This window comes from Saccopteryx leptura, chromosome 10 (assembly GCF_036850995.1).
Source record: "Saccopteryx leptura isolate mSacLep1 chromosome 10, mSacLep1_pri_phased_curated, whole genome shotgun sequence".
Lineage (NCBI taxonomy): Eukaryota > Metazoa > Chordata > Mammalia > Chiroptera > Emballonuridae > Saccopteryx > Saccopteryx leptura.
Genome location: NC_089512.1, coordinates 34620007 through 34643941, shown reverse-complemented (window position 1 = coordinate 34643941; position 23935 = coordinate 34620007). Strand labels below are relative to the sequence as shown.

At 41.6% G+C, this 23935-nt stretch overlaps 1 protein-coding gene across 1 annotated transcript in view; it reads right to left on the bottom strand.

The window, feature by feature from the left end:
• Nucleotides 1-23935, bottom strand: part of COL6A6 (collagen type VI alpha 6 chain) — a 123030-nt gene that overhangs the window by 4374 nt on the left and 94721 nt on the right. Inside the window, exons 33-36 of the mRNA XM_066351823.1 lie at nt 19261-19357; nt 15328-15999; nt 12069-12162; nt 2737-3262 (exon numbers count right to left, since the gene is read on the bottom strand). Coding sequence (XP_066207920.1) covers nt 3073-3262; nt 12069-12162; nt 15328-15999; nt 19261-19357 — 1053 coding nt within the window. The 3' untranslated portion in view covers nt 2737-3072. The remainder of the gene's footprint in view (nt 1-2736; nt 3263-12068; nt 12163-15327; nt 16000-19260; nt 19358-23935) is intronic.

Here is a 23935-nt window from a genome sequence, read left to right as displayed (position 1 = left end):
ATGTCATTTTCACAGAAGTATAACAGATAATTCTAAAATTTATATAAAACCATGAAAGATCCTGAATTGCCAAAGCAATCTTGAGAAAGAAAAATGATGTAGGTATCATGCCCCCCAATTTCAAACTGTACTACAAGCTGTAGAAATAAAAACAGTATGGTACTGGCACAAAACCAGACACAGATCAATGGAACAGAATTGAGAACCCATGTATACACGGTCAATCTGTGACAAGGGAGGCAAGAATACACAACAGGGAAATGACAGTCTCTTCAGTGAATGTTGTTGGGAAAACTATACATACATGCAAAAAATAATAATAATAATCTGGACCACTTTCTTGCATATACAAAAATGGACTCAAAATGGATTAAAGACTTAAATGTATGACCTGAAACCATACAACTAGAAGAAAACAGGCAGTAAACTCTTTGACATTGATCTTAGCAACATTTTTTTGGCTGTGCCTCTCTGGGCAAGGGCAACAAAAGCAAGAACAAACAAATGGGACTACATCAAACTGAAAAGCTTTTGCATTGTTCAGTTGCGTTGCCTTTGACTCCTGTCAAGTCTGCTAAGACCTTATTTACAGTTTCTAGCTACTAAGTCAGATTTTGAGTCTGCTGAGTTTGGGGGAGAACTTTTTTTTTGGAGACAAAACTGTTACACTGAAAATGGGCTTCGAGCCTGGAGCTACTGGATAATCCAGGACTGATCAACCTGGGAAATGCTGAGGAAAATGGAGTAGGCTGCCAGAGCTAGAATTCTTTTCTCACTTGACCTTCTTATCATCCATTCTTCTCCCTCTTACACTTTCCCCCATTTTAAAAGAGGACATTTGGTTGAGTTGTTACTAAGTATTACAATCTGATGCTGTGTTGAGTTGCATTTCTTTTTGACCTCTACATTTTTTTTCTTCAACACGTTTAACTCATAACTCAGCACGGAGATAATAGGAGGCATGTACTTTACAATCAGTTCATTGATTTACACATTAAATCAGGAAACATCACTGCTTTTTGTGTGCTGCTTTGTTGAATTAGGGTTTTATTTAACTTACACTTATTTTTTGCAGTGTTCCCCATTTAGGAGAAAGAGATAAATCATGAAAAAATGCTAACATTAGGGATTTATTTTTTAGAGGAAATATTTGCGGTATGTTTCAGATCCTTCACTTATTAATGATTAAAAACGTGACCCCAAATGCTAAAATAATCTCGATCACCAAGGGACTGTATGTTTGGTGTACTTTCCTTATCGATGCAGAAGACAAATACATTTTAAAAGTATTTCTAGCAATAAACAGAAGAAAGGAGTTTTTGCTTAATCCAAAGTGAACTAGCCTTGGCTGGATAGCTCGGTTGCTTAGAGCGTTGTCCTAATTCACAAAGTTAACCAGAAAAATCCCTTTTATTAACATCTCTCTTAAATATTGCTCATTAATTTCCTGTACTTGGAACATAATTTTTTTCCTGAAGCTTTAAGTCCACTCAGGATATGAAGAAACCTGATGTGCTCTATTTTTCTGGATTACCTGAGTATGAATATGACATTTAATTAAACTCCTTGCCTCCCCCGAAGACACTGGGAGCTATCTCTGTGGAGTTGCCTTAGTAAGGATGGCAGGAGTGGTTTGAAAACACACTGCAGAATGCCCTCTTTTCCCAGGTTTTATGAACAGAGGTATAGAAAAGAAAGACCATACCCACTGGCGGTAGGTGTCAGAACCATCCGCCCCATGCTCCCAAGCAGGGGCTCTCTCCCTTTCTGAATAGAGTGATATCCTGCCTCGCAGGGCAACTGCTATCAACTGTGGAGCCACTCTCACATTTGAGGTAAGGTCTGAACATTGTGTCTAGATTAAATAATGCTACTTTGGTGTTTCGGTGAAAATATCAGCCCCGTCATAAGATTAACAATTAGTTATAAGATCTGGCTAGGGGAAGGAGAGAGCTGTCAGAAGGTGCTGGGTGAGGTGAGGCACATTGAAGACGTTTCCTGATTTAACTCTCTCTGACCTCTTTTGCATCTCTGCAACCCCATATATATTTAAAGATGAAAACATTAACAACTTCTCTATCTTTCCACAGTTGGTGTGCTTTTATTTAAGGAATTTGCAGAGCTCGGCCACTCCTGCTTCATGCTGTTTACTAAGTAGCTACCTGATGGGTAAAAGTAACTCAGAGCTCACCTGTGACAAGTTGTGTCTTTATTCTCCTTGTCTACAGAATATATAGATGAATAAAAAGTAATAAATGACCATAATGGGAAAAAAAAGGATAAAAGTTCATGAAAATAGCCAGGCAGGAGGCTCTATATAATGAAGAGGGAATTTATAGCTCAAAAGCAGTTAATTTATATTCTGGGGCATTAATGAGTTTCTCAGTGAGTTAGGGAGGATTTGGAGCTGGGGGAAAAATTACCCTCTGCTTCCCACCTGTCCAAGTTAACAACCGCAGAAGATGGGAGGAAATCTTCCAGCACAAAGCTAGTGGAGGACTACTCAGTGATGTGTTTAAATGGACTTTTTGTGCAAGGCCAAACTTTCAAAATTATGATACACCACAGCATCAATTTCTAAGGTAAATGTTGGGGTCTTTCAAAACAATCTTTGATTCAACAGCACCAAACTGAGAAAGACAGCTCCATTGCAGGAATCGGACTGGACAGTGACCAGTAATCAAAAGAACTATCAATAGCACTAGCCCATGTACACACATGTAATACACTATTTACCTCCAATTATAATTCATCTTCATTAGACCTTTCAAAATTCTTCTTCACTCTTCCATCTTTTAATAATAACAGTTCTTGAATATATCCATCTTAGCATGCTGGAATTCTCAGGAGTGGTCAAATAAATGGACATGATATATCTTAATACCAATAAGTGCAGGAGGTCGAGTTGCCTCGTATTTTACAACCTGAGGTTTGTCCAGCCCTCCAGAGTGGAGCTCCGGAGATAGGCAAATATCTAAAAGTTACCCAGAGTTTGGCAGTCAGTTTAGTTATGCAGGCCCAGAGTCTTACCATGCTTCCTAAGGTTATAAGTTCTTCAAGCACTTGATCATGTCATTTGGGAACAGTTTTTATCACCTTTTTTCCAGTTTTAAAGGTACGGTATGTATTTCTGGTAAAATTTCGAACAGCATTAGCTCTGCTGTCTCTTGCTACTCTTGATGCATATTTTTTATCTTGAAAGGATTTTGCCTTTTGTAATGCATCTTCTTTAAGGGCAGCTTTATGTGGTCCAGTAACAAAGCTACACAACAACACACACACAAAAAAACAACAACAAAGATAAATGCCATTTCAACTTTAATAAGACTATATCAGGGGTCGGGAACCTTTTTGGCTGAGAGAGCCATGAATGCCACATATTTTAAAATGTATTTCCGTGAGAGCCATACAACGACCCGTGTAAGTTATGCATTATCCAATAAAAATTTGGTGTTGTCCCGGAGGACAGCTGTGATTGGCTCCAGCCGCCCGCAACCATGAACATGAGCAGTAGGAAATGAATGGATTGTAATACATGAGAATGTTTTATATTTTTAACATTATTTTTTTTTAATTAAAGATTTGTCTGCGAGCCAGATGCAGCCATCAAAAGAGCCACATCTGGCTCGCAAGCCATAGGTTCCTGACCCCTGGACTATATTAATCTCCCTTCTTAAATCAGTTGTTGTACCCACCTCTTATTGCATCTTTCTTTCAGGGTAATTTTATTAGGATTACTAAAGTGGGCATTATTAAACTGGCAGGTGTATCGGAAGCTGATAATACATCTTGTCAGAGTGTACAGAAGTATAATTTTAACAGCAAAGTTTCTTCTTCACGGGACATGTTCCACTCAGAACTTCCTATGGTGGGCTCTTGCTTATTCAGATTTGGTTCAAATAGTACCTCATCAGAGACTACCAAGTCTGACTCCCTCTTCTAGTCACTCAGTACATCATGCTCTTGTTTTTTCATAACACTACTACCTACATTTTAATTTACTTGTAACCTTCTCTGTGATCCGTTCTCCACCCTTTCACCCTCCCAGACAGAAATTAAGTTTCACAAGCTCATACCTGGTCACCACAGTAATCCCAGAAATGAAAAAGTTTCTGAGCACCCAGTACACATTTAGTATTTGTCTAACGAAAGCATAAATGAATGTGATCTCTTTCTTTCCTCCCTCCTGTCCTTTCACCTATTTATCCATCCATCTCTCACACACACCACATACCTTCTTTCGTCTATAACGATAGGGGTGAAGGAGACATCAAGACATCAAGCCAACAAAGAAAACCTTGCCATTCACGTTCCACAGACCCTGAAGCCTCCATTGCATCATCTACTACATGTCTAGGCTTCTGAAGCTCAAATCCCAAAGTATTCCTCAGTTCCTTTCCATCAAGGCTATCAGGAACGCCCTAAGTTGATCAACAAACTTCTCCCAGTTACCAAGAAAAGCAGTCGTGGCTAAATTTCAGTACGAATACAATTTCCTCACGCCTTCCCACATTTTTGCTCTTCTCTGTATTCTTTATTAATTTCAAGACTCAATATTTTGAACTCAAATTCCCCAAAGTCCTAATTGTCTTTCTGCATCAAACATGGCTCTGCTGATCATGGAGATTGCATCCTTTTAAGTCTTGAACATACTGTTTCCATGGCTTGAGTTTATCTTATCTGCACTGGTCTCTCCCCTCCCTCCCATTGGATATCTTTTATGGTAAGTTTAGTTATCTTGGCTATATTCCTTCCTCTTTGTTAAGAAAAAGTTGTTAAAATGGTAAGTGCTTCTTTACTATATATAGCATTGCTATCTCCCCCCTCCCAATCATTTATATTCTTTAGGGTTGAACGTGATAAATATCATATCTCTCAATTCCTTTCCCCCCCACTCTGTTGTACATCGGAGCTTGTACTAGTTAAACATGTGATAAGAATCATTTGATTACCTTGTTTGGGAATCAGATAGACTTTATATATTTCTTTCTACTGCTCTATATTGTTCAGATACTTCTTTACTGATCGGTAACTCCAACAGTAGGTAGTCAAAATAAAGAAATAGAGATGAAATAGTCAATTCATTTTGCAACCTGTGCCCACTTCCAGCGAAGCCTGTGGAAAGATGTGGCAACTAGATAAAATGAGGTGGATGGCACTCATAGTAGAGTTCGGTTCTCTGTGATCACAGATTCCTCCGTCTACGCAGGTAATCCGGGGTCAGCCACACTGCACCTACTAGTTGACTGGATGCACTGCAGTAGAAAATGCAGACAAGATGGCTTCTATTTTGACAATTCTTTTTTTATTTTAACATACATATTTTGTGTCCCCAAAAACATACTTTGGAAGCAGAATTACAACAGATGTATTATTCATATGGCATTGGTGACGGTGTCCATTTTTACAGTTGAGTTGTTCTGGCTCTGGTCTGCCAACGCTTTCAAGTCTGGCGCAAGTGCTTCCCTGACTGACTGAAGCAATAAGCAGGTGGCTTTTATTGCCTCCGAGCAGATCTAAGTTATGCTTACAGAGAGGCTGCCCTGCAATCCCACTCTCACTGGCCATCTGTGCCCTTGGCTGATTGTGCTTCGGTCCCATTCCTTTCTTTTCTGTCTGGTAAGAACCAGCTTCTACCTAAATTTCTTACAGTCTCCCAGCAGAACCATCCAATCCTATGCAGGTCATTCTGAGGACTTGGCAGGTCATCTCTCTGACCGGACCTCCTGCCTAGCAAGCACGCTCAGCTTCCTCAATTCCATATGTCAGTTCGGCTTCACTTCCTGGGAAGGGCTCTGGCAGGGAGTTTCAGAAGCAGCTGTGTGGCTTGTTACCTTTCATTTCAGTCTTCGGTCATTTAGAGAAGTCCTGGGATGTCCCAGCCTAACACAGCAAGCATCAGGGAGTTAGTTCATCAACAGAGATATGGGTTTCATGTCTTAATTCCTGATGCCCCTGTCAGTTCCTAACACTTCACCCATTTTGGATACAGAGGGGAAGCTGAGCCTCCAGGTATATCTAAGGCAGTGTGGAGATGGGAAAAGAAACTTTCTGTCCAAAAGCACTGCACTGTGAATCCCCTCTGTTACTTATATTGCTCTTCAAAAGCAAGGTGGGAGCAGTTTCCAAAAATGCCTTTTAATTTTTACAAACTGTCTACTGTGTCGGCCCTCGCAGTTATGGCCAACTGCATATTGTGTGGAACTCAATGCAAATGCAAATGCAAATGCAAATGCAAATGTAAAGCCCTTTCCCACACTTCCAGGCACCTGCAGCAGGGGGAGCCCCACTCTTGGTGGACTGACTACGCAGGCGTGTTTTAGGCCTGACTTCAGAAAGCATTTGCTGCTGGACAGTTCCCCGTTCTCCCAGCAAAGTGAGGAGAGCCATGGCAGGCGGAGGCTTCACTCTGGAGCGGGAGCTCCTCTGGCTCTGCTCACCATGCAGAAATGCACAAACTGCACAAGTAAAAGTCGACACACCGCAGAAGGCCTCTGCCTGTGTGTGATCCCCAGCGGCTGGTGCACGCACATCTGATTGCAGTCCGATGTGGGCAGGTGTGTGCGTGCTAGGACAGCATGATTTACCACGGAAACAAAGAAACCTCCTTCTACTTGATTTAAATTATTTCTAATTTTAAAAATGTAAGTAGTATTCATACAGGCAAAAGACGTATTTATTATTAATTCTTAAAAGAACTAGCTTTTTCTTTTGTTGACACTTTTTTTTTTTTTTGTATTTTTCTGAAGCTGGAAAGCTGGAAACGGGGAGAGACAGTCAGACAGACTCCCGCATGCGCCCCACCGGGATCCACCCGGCACGCCCACCAGGGGCGATGCTCTGCCCACCAGGGGGCGATGCTCTGTAGCGCCTGGGGCAGAGGCCAAGGAGCCATCCCCAGCGCCCGGGCCATCCTTGCTCCAATGGAGCCTCAGCTGCAGGAGGGGAAGAGAGAATCGAACCCGGGTTCCCCGCACGCCAGGCCGTTGCTCTACCACTGAGCCAACCGGCCAGGGCCGACACTTTTTTTTTTTTTTTAAAATTTATATATTGATTTTAGAGAGAGGGGAAGGGATAGAGAGACAGGAACATCAATCTGTTCCTGTATGTGCCCTGACTGGGGATCGAACCGGCAACATTTTCTTATCAGGAAAATGCTCTAACCAACTGAGCTACCCAGCCAGGGGTGCCTTTGTTGACACTTTTTAAAATATCTTAAAAGTATTAAGTTCTACTTGATTCCTATCTTAGTGTATATTCCATTCTATAACATCTTAAGAGCAATGTTTAACTCATTAATTTGTAGGGTTAAAAAATTTTCCTAATATAACGATTAAGACTATAAACTTCCCTAAATTATGAATTCTAGTGTATCCCACAGTTTTTTAAATTAATTTTGTGTTAACATGGATTCAAGTGTCCCACTGAATATAGCACCCTCACCCCCCACCCCCTTGTCCCTATTTACACCCCTTTTGCCCCCTCCCCCTAACTCCCTCTCCCCTTCCCTCTGGGGTTTGCTGTCCTGTTATCTGTATCTCTGTGTTATGTATATATAGTTTCACTAATCCCTTCACCTTCTCTGATCCCATCCCCTCATCCCCCTTCCCTCTGACAGCTGTGTCTCCGGTCCCTGTGACCAAACCCCTGCCTCTATTCTGTTCCTCAGTTCACTTTGTTCATTAGATTCCACATATAAGTGAAATCATATATTGGTTTTTCTCTGCCTGTTATTCACTATTATTTCACTTAGCATAATAGTCTCCAGGTCCATCCATGTTGTCACAAAAGGTAAGATTTCCTTCTTTTGCATGGCCATGTAGTATTTCATTGTGTGTGTATACCACAGCTTTTTAATCCACTCGTCCACTGATGGGCACTTGGGCTGTTTCCAGATCTTGGCTATTGTAAACAATGCTGCAATAAACATGAGGGTGCATTTCTCCTTTTGAAACAGTGCTGTGGTGTTCTTGGGATATATTCCTAATAGTGGGATAGCTGGGTCAAAGGGCAGTTCCATTTTTAATTTTTTGAGGAAACTCCATATGGCTTCCCACAGTGGCTGCACCAGTCTGCATTTCCACCAGCAGTGCAGGAGGGTGCCCTTTTCTCCACATCCTCGCCAGCACTTATTGTGTGTTGATTTGTTAATGAGCGCTATTCTAACAGGTGTGAGGTGATATCTTATTGTGGTTTTAATTTGCATTTCTCTAATGATTAGTGATGTTGAAGATTTTTTCATATGTCCATTGGCCATCTATATGTCCTGTTTGGAGAAGTGTCTATTCAGTTCTTTGACCCATTTTTGATTGGATTATTTACCTTCCTGGTGTTGAGTTTTACAAATTCTTTATAAATTTTGGTTATCAATCCCTTATCAGATGTATTGGCAAATATGTTCTCCCATTGTGTGGGTTGTCTTTTTATTTTGTTAAAGGTGTCTTTTGCTGTATAAAAATTTTTTAGTTTGATATAGTCAGTCCCATTTGTTTATTTTGTCCTTTATTTTACTTGCCCATGGAGATATATTGGCTAAAATATTGCTACGAGAGATTATCCCACAAGTTTTGACACATAATATTTTGATTATTATACAGTTCTAAGTGTGTTTACCTTTTCATTATTTTTAACCCATTATTTAGATTGTGACTTTAATTAAAAAATATATGGTCTTTAAAAATACCGTTCTTATTCATTTCTAACTTAATTGCAGTGTGATTAGATCATTTGGATGGATGGCACCAATTCTTACAGGTGTGCTGACACTTACTTGGTAAGTTAAAAATTGCACAATGAGCACCGTAAACTCTACCTTGATTCAACAGCTGTTCGTGTTCCATGTGTTCTTCAGAAGAATGTCTCATTTTTCTGTGCAGGGTTCTAAATGAGTCTATTAAGTCAAGTCTGTCGCTGATAATTAAATCCTTTACTTCTTCGCTAAGTTTTGTCTGCTTCTTTACTTCTCAACATTCAAACTGCTATACTGAAATCTCCCACTTTGAGAGTTCTGTGACAATTTCTCCGTGTAGTTTTTCAATTTCCACTTTGTGTATTTTGAGGTTTTATTACCCTCTTATAAATTTAGAATTGTTCTATCTTCTTCAGGATTGAACACTTTGTCATGTAGTAACCCTCTTTATTCCCACAAAATGGTGTTGTTTAAAAGTATATTTTGTCCGATATTAATATAGCTATTCCAGCTTTCTTTTAAAAACATTTGCCTGATATATTTCCCCCCATAATGTTTTTTTTGAACTTTTCCATTTCTTATTTTGTAGCTATGTCTCTCAAAAACAATTATAGCTGGATATTATTTTGTTTCTTAAATCCATCAATCTCTGATAGTAACTGACGTGTTTTGCCTATGTATTTGTGTTATTTTTTTTTTAATCTTTTTTTTTTTCAGAGAGAGAGAGAGAGATAGTTAGGGACAGACAGACGGGAACGGAGAGAGATGAGAAGCATCATTTGTTTTTTATTGTGACACCTTAGCTGTTCATTGATTGCTTTCTCACATGTGCCTTGCCCGCGGGCCTTCAGCAAACCAAGTAACTCCTTGCTCGAGCCAGCAACCTTGGGTCCAAGCTGGCGAGCCTTGCTCCAGATGAGCCCGCGCTCAAGCTGGTGACCTCGGGGTCTCAAACCTGGGTCCTTCCGCATCCCAGTCTGACGCTCTATCCACTGCGCCACCACCTGGTCAGGCTGTATTTGTGTTTTGATTACTGATATATTTAAATGGATTTGATGCTGCTATCTTACTTTGTGCTTTCTCCTTGTCCTTTTCTCCCTTTCCTGCCTTTTCATTACAATATTTTATATTTATTATGTTTGTTTGTTTCTAATAACCAAAGATGATTTTATTGTTCAATGCCTTTTCTCATGTTTAGGCAATATGTAATTAAGTATTTACTAACATACATAGTCCTAGTACAATTATTTTTTTCTGTTAAAATCAGGAGGTGCCAAATATTTCCAGAGCTTTGTTAACAAGTACAGCCATTTTGTAACCCCACAAATTAGATACTGCTATTATTTAAAACTACAGCATTTGTTTATATTCATTGAAATATTGACAGATTTTTTTTAGCATTTATCCTTCTTGCATCTCAGCCTTTCATTCTGTGGTCATTTTTATTTTCCTTGAAACACATACTTTAGAAGTTCCCTCAGCAAATATGTGGTAAACTATTGTTTTTTTGTTTTGTTTTGTTTGTCTGTTTACTCAAGTTGTCTTTGCTTTGCCATTATTTTTGAAAGATAGTTTTTCTAAGTTGAAAATATTTTCTCCCGTTACTTTAAAGGTTCTCAATAGCATCGTGCCTTCCACTATTGCTACTGGTAATTCCTCTGCCAGCTTCATGGCGGTTTCTTTGTAGATGATCTTCCTAGCTGCTTTTAAGTGTCTTTTGGGCTTGGTGTTCTGCATTCCTCTACTTCATCTAATTGCTATTTCTTTTTATTTATCCTGCTTGTTACAGCTTGTCTTTTCTTCATCTTTTAATTCATGTCTTTCATATCTTGAGAGTGATTATCTCTTTGTCTTTCAATAGTCCCTCATTCATTATTTCTATTTTATCTTTCTAGAATTCTAATTAGATAGGTTAGATCTTTTCATCTGTACTGTCTGTAAACTTCTTACATTTGTCTTTTCTGTATTCTGAGTAATTTCTTCATCTTTATTTTCCAGCCCATTGCTTTTTCTTCAGATGTGTCTATTACTCTTTTTAATCCATCCATTGAGTTTTATAATTTATTTTTTATTTTGAAAATAGTCAAGCTCATGGAATATTATAAAGAGCAGAACCATGAATAAATGGCTGTATTCCTTTCACCTAAATGATTTTCACTGTTACCATCTTGCTATTCTGCACACACACACACACACATGCACACACATGTATATCTATATATACACATACTATTGAATATATGCATACACAAACATACACACACACCTTTCTACTTCCCCTTAGGAGAACTGTCTGAAAGAAGGCTGCAGACATCATGCATGTTACTCTTAAATACTTTAGCATACCTCTCTCAAGAATGAGGACATTCCTACACTGACATGCTGCCATTACCACACATAAGGAAATCCATGTGAATCAATATCATCAAGCATATTGTTCATATTCAAATTTCCCCAAATGTCTCCCACATATCATTTACATAAGGAGGAGGGATAGGAGGGGGAAGAGGGGGAGAAGGGGGAGGAGAGGGAGAAAGGGAAGGAAGGGAGAAAGAAGGGAGAATGAGGGAGAGGGGAGAAGGAGGGGAGGGGAGGAGGAGGGGGGAGGGGGAGGGGGAGCAGGAAGAAGAAGAGGAGGAAGAAGAAGGAGAAGGGGAAGTGGAGGGGAAGGGGAAGAAGAAGAAGAAAGAAGAAGAAGGTGGTGGAGAAGGAGGGGAAGGGGAAGAGGAAGAAAAAAAGAGGAGGAGGAGGAGGAGAAGAAGAGGAAGAGGAGAAGGAGGAGGAGGAGGAAGAAGGAGGAAAAGGAGAAGGAGGAGGAGGAGAAAAAGGAGGAGGAGGAAGAGGAGGAGGAGGAGGAGAAGGAGGAGAAGGAGGGGAAGAAGGAGGAGGAGGAGGAAGAAGGAGGAGAAGGAGAAGGAGGAGGAGGAGAAAAAGGAGGAGGAGGAGGAAGAGGAGGAGAAGGAGGAGAAGGAGGGGAAGAAGGAGGAGGAGGAAAGAGGAGGAGAAGGAGGAGGAGGAGGAGGAAGAGGAGGAGGAGGAGGAGAAAAAGGAGGAGGAGGAAGAGGAGGAGGAGGAGGAGAAGGAGGAGAAGGAGGGGAAGAAGGAGGAGGAGGAAGGAGGAGGAGAAGGAGGAGGAGGAGGAAGAGGAGGAGGAGGAGGAAGAGAAGGAGGGGAAGAAGGAGGAGGAGGAGGAGGAAGAAGGAGGAGAAGGAGGAGGAGGAGAAAAAGGAGGAGGAGGAGGAAGAGGAGGAGGAGGAGGAGAAGGAGGGGAAGAAGGAGGAGGAGGAAAGAGGAGGAGAAGGAGGAGGAGGAGGAGAAGGAGGAGGAGGAGGAGGAGGAGGGTGCATTCATTTATCAAGTAATACCAAGCAGACAGTACCTTCGCAACTGCTGTGGGGGCTCCTTCAGAATTGTAGAGCTGAGTCTGTTGCACTTTGTTTTGAAGTTTATTGGTGGATATTTGTTGATGGCACCTAGGAAGAGAAAAACTTGTGATGAGTCTCTTATTCATGGTTATTACCACACAGCAAAATGCTCTGTATGCAAAGTGTCACTTCACTGTTTTCACCATTCATGAGATGAGGGTCCATTTCTCAGAGGAGTGTCTAAAACTGGGTTCTGAAAATTCATCTCTGCCAAATTTATAGATGGAGGAAATTAGACTTACTTTTCAATAAGATGCCCTTAGCTTCTTAAATTGGTCAAAAATTAGAGTTAGTTCTAAGAGTCTGTCCTCTAATTGACATGAATCAATCAGAATAGTTATTTTTATTTGCTCCCTTGAAATATTAAAATGCAAAGGGAAGACAATATTCCCTTTATGGTCTCTGTATCAATAACAACAACAGACACAGTAGCATCATCTTGGGTTTAATTCATTAGTGTCTCTTTTTTTGGAAGTATATTAATTTTTCATGATTAACAAAAGCATTCCTCTCACCACACCGTTTAAACATTTAAAAGCCACTTTTGATGGGAAACTTAAAAAAATGTATTACTTATTTACTTGAAGCATTAAGTTGAACAGACTTGTTAAAAATGATTAAATCTCTTCCCAGTGATCCAGGGTCATCATAAGTCGCAAGTTTGTCCTGGGCTGTGAGACCGCTCTATTGTAGACTGGGCTGTGTGCTTCTAGACTGAGTGGCCCAAGGCTGTGAGGTTTCCCCTATTGTGCACCTGAATATTAATATTTTACCTGTCTTAACTCTAGGCATCAGATTTTTGGTCGTTTTGTTTCTCTTAGAAAAATGTGTTGATTCTGATGTGGGCTGTGCTTCAATAGCCGACTCTATCACAGCAGTGTGTTCAGTAAGAGTCACACCTGAGAGAGGGAGCCAGACTAGAACTCAGGAGGGCAGCGACCACATCTGCATCGGTCACTCCTTGTTACTCTACACCTGCGTGAGGAGCTCCCATCTAACAACTACGTGTTAATGTTGAATGGGTGTGAGTCTACGGGCCTGTTACAGAATTAAGTATGCAGGCTTGAATATGAGTATGTCAAAGCCTTTTTCAACTTCTTGTACTTTTACAGCTATATTTTAAAAATTGAAGATGTCTAGCCTGACCAGGCGGTGGCGCAGTGGATAGAGTGTCAGACTGGGATGCAGAGGACCCAGGTTCGAGACCCTGAGGTCACCAGCTTGAGCGCAGGCTCATCTGGTTTGAGCAAAAGCTCACCAGCTTGGATCCAAGGTCGCTGGCTTGAGCAAGGGGTTACTCGGTCTGCTGAAGGCCCACGGTCAAGGCACATATGAGAAAGCAATTGATGAACAACTAAGGTGTTGCAATGAAAAATTGATGATTGATGCTTCTCATCTCTTTCCATTCCTGTCTCTCTGTCCCTATCTATCCCTCTCTCTGACTCTCTCTCTGTCCCTGTAAAAAAATAAATAAAAAAAAAAAATAAAAATAAAAATCGAAGATTTCTAGATACTTAATTTCTAGAAAAGTGCTGTATAACTATGTCATGGTTATAGTTTTTCCCAAAAAGCTCTTTCTACCTCTCTCACCTATCCCAAGTCATTCTTAAAGCGTATCTTCCCCTTCCTCTGGGTGGTGGTGGGGTGTCATTAATCTAATCACATACAGGCATACCTCATTTATTGTGCAGCACAGATGTTGCATATTTCATAAACTGAAGGCAAGACCTTCCACAAACAAAATGACTGACTCACTTTATTGCAATAAATATAACTTTATTGCAGTAGTCTGGAACCAAACCCGCAATAGCTCCAAGGTATGCCAGTAGTTGGACTATTTACCATGAAACACCAGTAAGAATTATGGGGGTCTGGGGAATTTCCTAAGAAGGAAATTCCATCTTAGACTTTCTTTCAGCTTTTTTGCCTCATGAGGAGTTTCTTTACAAATTTCTGTCTTTCACGGTATTCTTTTATTTTAGCCTTACAAATAGGTTCTGATTACTTCCTCCAGAGTGACCCTGAGCCCCCATTTTTTTGTATTTTTTCTAGCTTCTATTTCTGGTTCCTATTCCAGAACACATCCATGTTAATTCCATTCTGGGAGCGTACTGTTCCCACATCTGTGTTTCTAAAACCAAGTGTGCACATGAGTCACCTGGGGAGCTGGATAAAGTGCCAGTTCCAGTTCGGAATGTCTGGCCGGGGCCTGAGAGTCTGTATTTGTCACAAGCTCCCAGGTGATGCCAATGACGTTGGTCCTAGACTCATACTTGGGAGTAGCAGAGTCTCATCAGCAATTTCCCGAGGCTCCTCAGACCTCACCTGCATGATCTAGTTGGTATCTTTGCAGCCTTAAACTGCTCTTACCATGTAGTGTCAGTGACAAGTTTGAGACACAGTCGGAACCTCCCAACACAAGGTACTCTTTTACCTGTGTGTTCACTTTTATTTATTGGAACTCCAAGGGTTCATTTACCATGAAAACATTCAGAAGTTCAACCAACTGCTTTTCAACCTCCCGAAACATCTATTATCAAGACACGGCTTCTTGTTATGCCTCCTGTTGCATTCACAATGAATTGCATACTTTCGAGGCAAACTCATCCCAAGAAATACAGCCATGTTTTTATTGCATTTTGTTTTTTATGGGCACTGTTACACCAATTACTGGCATCATCCTTAACAAAGCTGAGAAAGCTTTGCAAGTATGTAGCTTTCATTCTGACAGGTAAAATTTTATCTCCTAATACTTCAAACTCTGCCTTTTGACCTTGTAGAAGCAAAGCCAAGAATTGTTGCATTTTTCTTTGGCTCTCTTTTTTGATGTGTTAACTGATGAATCTTTCCATCCAAGGGCAGTGTGTGAATGTTACATGGCAAGGGTATCTACTTTGTTGTTCAAGTCCAAGCTGAGCGTTCCCACCCGCAGACTATACTGCTCCATTCAGACAGATATGTGAGCAGCTGCCTGTTATGATTGCTTCTCCATAGGAACCAGAAACAAAAAAGAGGAGCCAGAAAATTCAATGCTTAGGAATCAGAGGCTTCCACCCTGCACCATTCATCATGACATAGTTTCCTTTCTGACCCTGCAGTACCCTTGAAGACATGAGACAGGCTTCCAAGAATCCATATCAGCTCATCCACCCTTCATCTGGGAATACCAAGTACACGCTAAATGTACAAGAGAGAACAGATTTTATGACTTACGCCTGATTGAGTTTATAAAAGACTTCGTAAACTTCACACCGTATCTGTGGTCAGGTTTGTGAATTCGACCAAGCTGGACCAAGTGGTGATCGAGAGGGTGGCTGGCTAGATCTTCCAGTTCCTTGTCATTCCAAGTAGGGCCGAAGGAAAACACAAACAGGGCATAACCTTGACATTTGGCTTTCAAAGATTCTTTCTTTAAGGTGGCTCTGTCCAAGTGACTGGTTTCCCCAGCAGAGATCACAAATATGACTTTGTTTCTTCTCAGATTCGGTGCACTCAGAAAGACATTGTCCAGAGTCCACTGTAAGGCGTGACCAATAAAGGCATCCCCATTTAGTTGTTGGACGGATTCCTCCACGTGCCTCTTCATCTGGCGCCTGCTGTTATAGGTGGTAAGGTTGAACTCCGTTCTAACAGGACTCTTCCGAGTGTTGGGCAGGAAGTTGGGGGGAGCGTGGATTAACAGCGCCACCCGGTCTCCAGTGACAGAGGTCTCAGGCTCGGGGGTGATTTCAAAGTGATCTAACAGTGCTCCTAGGAAGTCTCTGAGGTCTTCAAAGTCAGCACTCCCCACATGCCGGGAGCCGTCTAGTAGGAAAGCCGCATCCATGTAAGACTGCACAGGGGGTGGTCTGGCTTGATCGCAGGAAGCATCTGGCTTGCACACATCTGCAGATCGAAAGTCGCTCAGGGTTACTAAACAGACACGGACAGGAAAGATAGCATCTCAACTATTTCAACATTTGGAAATGGCACGATCTTGGATCTTAAAATAGCTACTCAGTGACTTTGCTATCAACACCCGGAAGATTTCCTAGTACTTGGTTTGCATCTATCAACAAAAAGCACAGATTTTATACCCACCCTGTGTTTTAAATTCCACTCACTAACACTATCTGGCTTGTAAAACTTAAGCTGCTTTCAACAGAAGTTTCTTCTTAGCTGTTTTTCAAGTTTATAAAGATCGAAGTAGACAACTGGCCTCAGGCTTGTATGAGTATACTGTATAAAGACATAAAAGCTAATGATCTCTCCAGTTGACAATATACAGGTTACACCAATGACTGTTATCATCATGCTCACACAGTTTTTTGTAAAAGTAATCTGCTTAAAAAGTACGATTAAAGAAGCCTGGCTGGTTGGCTTAGTGGTAGAGTGTCGGCCCGGCATGTGGAAGCCCTGGGTTTGATTCCCAGGCCAGGGCACACGGGACAAGCACCCATCTGCTTCTCCACCCCTCCCCCTCTTGTTTCTCTCTATCTCTCTCTTCCCATCCCACAGACAAAGCTCCATTGGAGCAAAGTTGTCCTGGGGAACTGAGGATGGCTCCATGACCTCTACCTCAGGCACTAGAATGGCTCTGGTTGCAATGGAGAAATGCCCCAAATGGGCAGAGCATTGCCCCCTGGTGGGCATGCCGGGTGGATCCTGGTCAGGTGCATGTGGGAGTCTGTCTCTCTGCCTCCCTGCTTCTCACTTCAGAAAAATACAAAAAAAAAAAAAAAAAAAAAAAAGCGACGAATCCTTTTACTTCAATTTGAATAAAGGGTTATAATTTAGTGTCTGTGTATAGGCATTAAGGACAAAGCTACTGCTTATGTTTGTATCTCCATAGTGATTATTAGTTGAAAGCCCAATATGTGTTTGTTAATTAAATAAATATAAATATTACATGTTAGGAGACTTTCATAGCATGAGATCATTTTAATAAATATGCATATCATAAAAAAGAATGTGTAGTAAGAAAAACAGTAAATTTTACTGACTTTAACCACGTGAGTATTCAGAGAAAATTTTTTATAAATGCAAAGATCTTCAAGGTCACCTAATCTTCTAATTTTACAGATGACACTGAGGGCAGGAGAGGAAGATAATTTTGTCAAAGGATAGAGCAGTATTTCTAGAAGTTTCTCCATAGGAAGTCTGTGTTCTCTTGTTAAGAGACAAAGCCATGGGGAACAGCGGTGGGGAGGCCCCTTGGCCCGAGGACTGGGATACCTGGCTTTGGTCTCACTGCGCCCAGTCACATGCTCTGTGACTCTATCCACGTCACCACTGGGCCCTAGTGCTGCACAACTCCTGTGCACAATTAGGTTGCTGGGTCAGAGCCACCCAGGGACTTTTTCCAGGACAGATATTCTATAATCCTTGGTTTTTAGTCATAGTAATGGCTAACGATGAGAATGGCCTCTTTAAAAACTGAAGAGAAGAAAGAGAATGGAATAACATGTGTGTGGACAGCTGGTACTTGGGTATAGGCCCGGACCACAAATAAAAGCAATTAGATGAAAGGTTAACAACCAGAATGAAGATCCTGAGGGATGGAGCCAACTTCCTAACTTTAATTCTTGTTCATGGACTTGATGTGACTCTGGACACACTATAGTTCCCTTACTAAAATTTAGTTAAAATTTCATGACCATATTTAATGGTCAGATGGCAGAAATGTCACCTGTGTGCAAGGCAGTTTCTAAAATCAGGGACAGCAGGCTGCCCATTTGCTCGATTTTGTGGGATTTTTAATTGCAGGAAACGACAGCCAAAATGTCTTTGCTTGTAGGCCTCTGAGACAAAACAAGGGTTCACGCCAAGAAACAAAGCCAAAATCTGTCCCCAGTCACATGTGTGCAACTTCTGACTGCAACATACCAGCACACTGCTGTAACTGACATGTTGGAAGGCCAACTGAGAACGGAAAGCGTGGAAGATACCTCCCCACAGAACGGTTAGTGCTTTCCGTGCTTTGAGTAAGAATGCCTGCGCGCAACCCTCTCTGCAACTGAGAGGGGCCAGAAGGAGGAGAGGCCAAGGGGGAGAAGGGGGGGTGAGAGGTGGAGAGGGAGACAGGTGGGGGAGGAGGGGCAGAGACTGATTAGAGGGAAGCAGAGAAGACAGGAAGAAGAGAGGGTTATTTGGAAGAAATCCTGCTTCTCCCTTAGAGTCGCCACCTCCCTGTGAGGTCACTTAGATGGCAAACGTTAGCATCTCATTGAGCAACATGGAGAAGAGAGGAATTAAGCATTTTCTTCAAGGCCAAATACTGTTTCAAGGAGCAGAATAATGGGATCTCTGTTACTCATAAAGTGCAAGTTTTGGAAAGCTAGTTTTTTTGGGTTTGATCTGGCTACAAGGCCATGAGCAAATTATTCCATCTCTCTAAGCCTCACCTTCCTCATCTGTATTATGAAGCCAATAATAGTTCAAACATTTTAGGGTGATTATATAGCGATTGAATGAAACAATTAGAAAAGTGCTTGGAACACGATAGACACAATAGCTTAAGTATCAACTATCATCACCACCATCATCAGTGCATGGGAAAGCAGTTAGAACAGTACACGGTTTCTAGTAAGTGCTTGGTAACTGTTAGCGTATCACACCCACTAGTAATCCCAGTGGTTTTCACTCATTTCATAATTACTAGAACACTCAAATTATCAGAATACTCACATATAGATAGGTCTGGCCAATTCTCCACAAGAACATACAAACCAGCCCCGCAAATCATTTTGATGCTTAACAACATTTGGGAGTCCATGAAGCGTCGTTCCAATGAGAGATGCACGAATTTCTGCTAATTTCCACTTTCACTTGAAACCATTTCTTTGGGGTTGTGAACATTTGAGATTTAGAAGACACATGAATAAACTTTATAGCATGAAACACTGGCTATATTTTTCTAGAAACCACTGCTGGCTCTGGAAGTTGCACGCAGCCTGGAGTGCGATCCTCCTGCTGTGACGCTGAGCAGGGTCCCGGCTGAAAGGTTCCATCTGCGGCCACCGCAGTGCGATGAGGCGAGCCCCGAGCCCCGGGAAAATTCTCCCGAGGCCACACGAGTCCTTGCTGTCAAGTTGCAGCGCTCCTGCCAAGGGTGACTCAGTGTGCTTAACAGCCCTGATCAAATTATGTTCTCCCTGTGGGTCTTACCATAGCAGAACGTGCACCTCTGCAGATCCTTTAATGCTGGCGTGTAGTCAGCCCCAGATGGAACCATTATTACTTGGAATGTGCCCGTGTCGTCAATCTGCAAGAAGCAGAAGCCAGAGAAAGAACAGCTTAGTGGGTGTGTGTGTGGGGGGGGGGGGGGCTGCGAGGACTTCCTGGGACTGTTCAGAGAACTGAGATGTGGAGAGCGCATCCCTGCTGCCGCTGCTGAGAGCACTGCCTGGCAGGAAGCCCCGAAGCCCCCTCAGCTGTATGTATGGCAGTTACTGCTCTCCGTTTCCTCCTCTGTAAAATGGAATCATCATACTACCAGCTAACAGGGCTACTGAATGAGCTCATAATTGAAAAGCACTTACTGACACAGGGTGGGTGCCACATGGGTCATTAGGGACCATGAAGCACTTTTCTATCCATTATATCAACAACCTAGTGACTTGTTTCTTATGTTCACCATCCCTGTTTTACAGATGAGGAAAGTGAAGCTCAAAGAAAGTTTAAAGTGTTAGGACAAAGGTCTCAAGGTCTGGGTGGTTCTTAACTAAATGCTAGTCTTGCTAAATGTTAGAATGTAGCACAGTACCGTATTTTGCAGACACAGCTGTAACAGGGCGAGCTTGAATGGAACCCAACTGAATCAGTGTAGCCAACAGCAAAGAAGAAACCATCATACAATTAACCAAATAGTATACATAGTGCTTTGGATGTGAATCCCCAGTCTCCTTTACTTGCTGCAAGTAAATAAAACTACCTAAGGACAGTCACAACCACGTCTTGTTCTTGAATAGAATAACAGAAGGACTGATGAAATAACACTGGATACAGAAACCATTTAAGGAGGAGGATCAGAGACACCCCCAGCTCTCTGCCATGCCCCAATCACAGAGAACCAAGTGAAATCACAGTATACACAACTGTCTGAGTTCTCACTGTGAACCAGGCATTAAACCTGGATTTTCTTTTTTCCTTTTATTTTTAACTAGCTGTACCCGGCCACGTGTTGCTGTGGCTCAGTCTGGTTAAATGGAAAAGAAAGAAAAGAGAGCATGTTTCTAATATGTTTAATTTCACAATGCTTGTGTGTACAATATTTTTTGTTGTTCCATTGTCTGTGCAGATATAGAGATTGTCTGGTTTGCCGACTCTAGAACATGGAACATATAATTGTTCATGTGAGAAGCAATCCATGACTAGATCTAAACCACACAATTCTAAAGATTGGCCCTGAGCTTTGTTGATGGTGATTGCAAATGCCAATCAAATTGGGAACTGCAATCTCTTAAATTGAAATGGCATATCTGTTGGAATCATAGGAGTGTAAGAAATGAGGACATCTTCACCTTTGAAAGGTCCTGTCAAGATTGTTGCTTCTACGACGTTGCTCATTAATTTTTTTTACTGCAAGCCGTGTGCCGTTGCAAAGCTCTGTCTGGTTAGTATTTCGCAACATGATAATTGGCATGCCGATTTTCAATTGCAGTACATGTGGTGGCATCTCTGGCAGATCGAGTGAATTCAAAAATTCTGTTGGATAATTAACTGCTTCATTTGCTTCCACAACAGTGTCGATGGACTTGTATGTGACTGCCTCGCTTTGAATGTTAGACTGAATAATATTGTTAAGTTCATAGACGTCTTTGTTCTTTGCCACAAGAATAGCTTGTTCACTCAGCCAATCGTGATTCTTATAATTGGTTTGAATATTGGGAAATACTTTTTCAACCAATTCTTCTTTTGATGTCACTAAATTGTAGAAGTTATGAGGCAATGAAATTCTTCCTGAGGTCAGATCAACCAGCACCTTTCCGTTCCCAACTTCCAGCAATTGATGTGAGAATATCTCAGCTGATTGATCGTTTTGCAGCTGGACATGCATATTTGTAGTTAATTTTAATGTCTTTATGTGTCACCACAAAGTAGAGTATTTCAGGCAAGCATTTATTTCATCCACTGGTGTCAATCGAGGAATTACAGGTAATGTTTGCCTGAAATCTCCTGCAAGCAATATTAATGCGTTCCCAAATGGTCTGATGTTTTCACGCAAATCTTGCAATGATCGATCAAGAGCCTCAAGCAATTTTTTGTGCGCCATTGTGCATTCATCCCAAACAGTAAGTTTGCATTTCTGCAATACTTTTCCCATGCCGGATGCTTTGGAAATGTTGCACATGGGAGTTTCAATGAATTGTATGTTCAATGGCAATTTCAAAGTGAAATAAGCAGTTCTTCCACCTGGTAGCAATGTCGCAGCTATTGTGGACGACGCAAGAGCTAAGGCTTTGTCATTTTGGAATCAAATTGCTGCCAGAATCAATCTAATTAGGAACTTTTTACCAGTTCCTCCTGGTGCATCTAAGAAGATTTCTCCAACCCCGTTATTGACAGTTTGCATTATTTGATCATAAGTGCCTTTTTGCTCAAGTGTTAGCTTAGGAATATTTGATTGCACATACGACAAAAGATCACCCTTGTTGTAATTTTGTTCACAACGCAATTCTACATTGAACGAAGCAGTGATGGCATTCCCAATTGATTGAGAACTTTGTTTACAATTTCTAAGCATAAATCTTCAATCATTATCAATGCTTCGTTGTAGATTTCTGCTGTGAAATCCATGTTCATATTTGAATTTTCCTTGCATATTCAACAGAAAATATCTTCAGCCATGTGCGATTTATATTTCTCCCATAACATTGAAATGGAATCGTAAAATATTTAGTATAGCGTGTGTTGCTTTTATGTCCAACAAATGGCGCTGTTTTTCAAAAAAGCATGTTTTTACCTGTCACAGGTGTGACATCTATATAATAGTAGGCATATAAAAACATAAAAATACATGCGTATTCGAATGCAACGTTGTGTCAAAATTTCAAAGCAATCGGTGAAGAACTTTCAGAGATTTAAGATTTTGAACAAACAACATTTACATTTTTATTTATATAGATTTATTAATTTTAGAAAGAGGAAGAGAGAGAAAAGGAGAGAGAAAAGGCAAGAAATATTGATCAGTTTTTGTATGTGTTCTGACCGGGGATCAAACAAGCAATCTCTGCACATCAGGACAAGGCTCTGACCAACTGAGGTATTCAACCAGGGCTAAACCTGGCTTTTCAATGCAAACCCAGATCCACATCCAAGCAGCTCTCCTCTGGACAACTCCCACCCCTTCCCAATTTGGCTCCAATGTCAGTAACCTACTTGGGGAGTTTGAAGCTGGAGAGCAAGTAGAAGATAAAGAGGCTCCATATGATAAAGAATTATTAGCTTGTCAGTTAAGTGACTCAGAGATCACTGATAGTTGAAGGAACACAGTAGGCATGATCCTATCTAATGCCTAAGACGGGGGTCCCCAAACTACGGCCCGCGGGTCACATGCGGCCCCCTGAGGCCATTTATCTGGCCCCCGCCGCACTTCCAAAAGGAGCACCTCTTTCATTGGTGGTCAGTGAGAGGAGCACATTGACCATCTCATTAGCCAAAAGCAGGTCCATAGTTCCCATTGAAATACTGGTCAGTTTATTGATTTAAATTTACTTGTTCTTTATTTTAAATATTGTATTTGTTCCTGTTTTTTTTTTTTTATTTTATTTTTTTTACTTTAAAATAAGATATGTGCAGTGTGCATAGGGATTTGTTCATAGTTTTTTTTATAGTCCGGCCCTCCTACGGTCTGAGGGACAGTGAACTGGCCCCCTGTGTAAAAAGTTTGGGGACCCCTGGCCTAAGAGGACAGATGGCATTTAGTGTCCCCTGTGAAATCTACTGGCTCATTACACTTTTTCTAAGGGAAGCTGCCTTCCCATATTTCATCCATGGGGTGGGGGGGAGAGTTTGGCAGCCATGTTCACACTGGGGGCTCCATCTCTCTATGCTGAGCGGTTGTGCCAGGGTGGACAGCTGAGCCCGTCAGATCCATTCTCTCAGGAATGTGGACCTAGGGTCCTGCAGGCAGCAGCCTCTCCATGCTCATCAACGCTAACAGAGCTGTAGACTGGTCATCTTCTATCTTGTGGACTGAGGAGCATGGGAAATAGGAAGAGGTGAGGGCCAGGGGCTTTCCCTGAGGCTCATCTCTGTTTCTGTCCATCTTTAACTCGGTGCTCACTGAGGGAACAGTGTGTTTGCCTTCCTGTGCTGTCTGGGTTAGAGAGGGAGACTCAGAATATGTGGTACCTAACGCTATTAGCTAAGTTTCTAGGCACAAACTTGCAGGGAAAGGAATGGGAAAGACTGGGAGAGGAGTCACAGTAGTAAGGGTGAGCTCACACTGCGTGGAATGAGAGAAGAGAAACATAGAAAAGGCGCTGTGATGGTAGGGCAGTGAAGAAGGGACGCATGGTGGTGACATAGTGGGGAGGTTTTGTAGGGGAATGCAGCGCTCTGCACAATGCTACGTCCTGGTGACTCACTACCTTCTGTAAAATCTGCATTGCCCACTGATTCTCTGTACAAATGAATCCTTGGTAGAAATGCTGCATCATGTGTCCAGGTGAGCACAGGGTGAAAGCAGGCTGCTTACCTGACTCAGAGGCAGAGGACACGTGAGTTATACCGGATCCTTATAATAAATTCTACCTGGGGCATATGCCTGTGTGTACTTAACTAGTGTAAAACTGGTTTTGGTGATCTATGAACAGCGAGTCTTGACTAATACACCAGC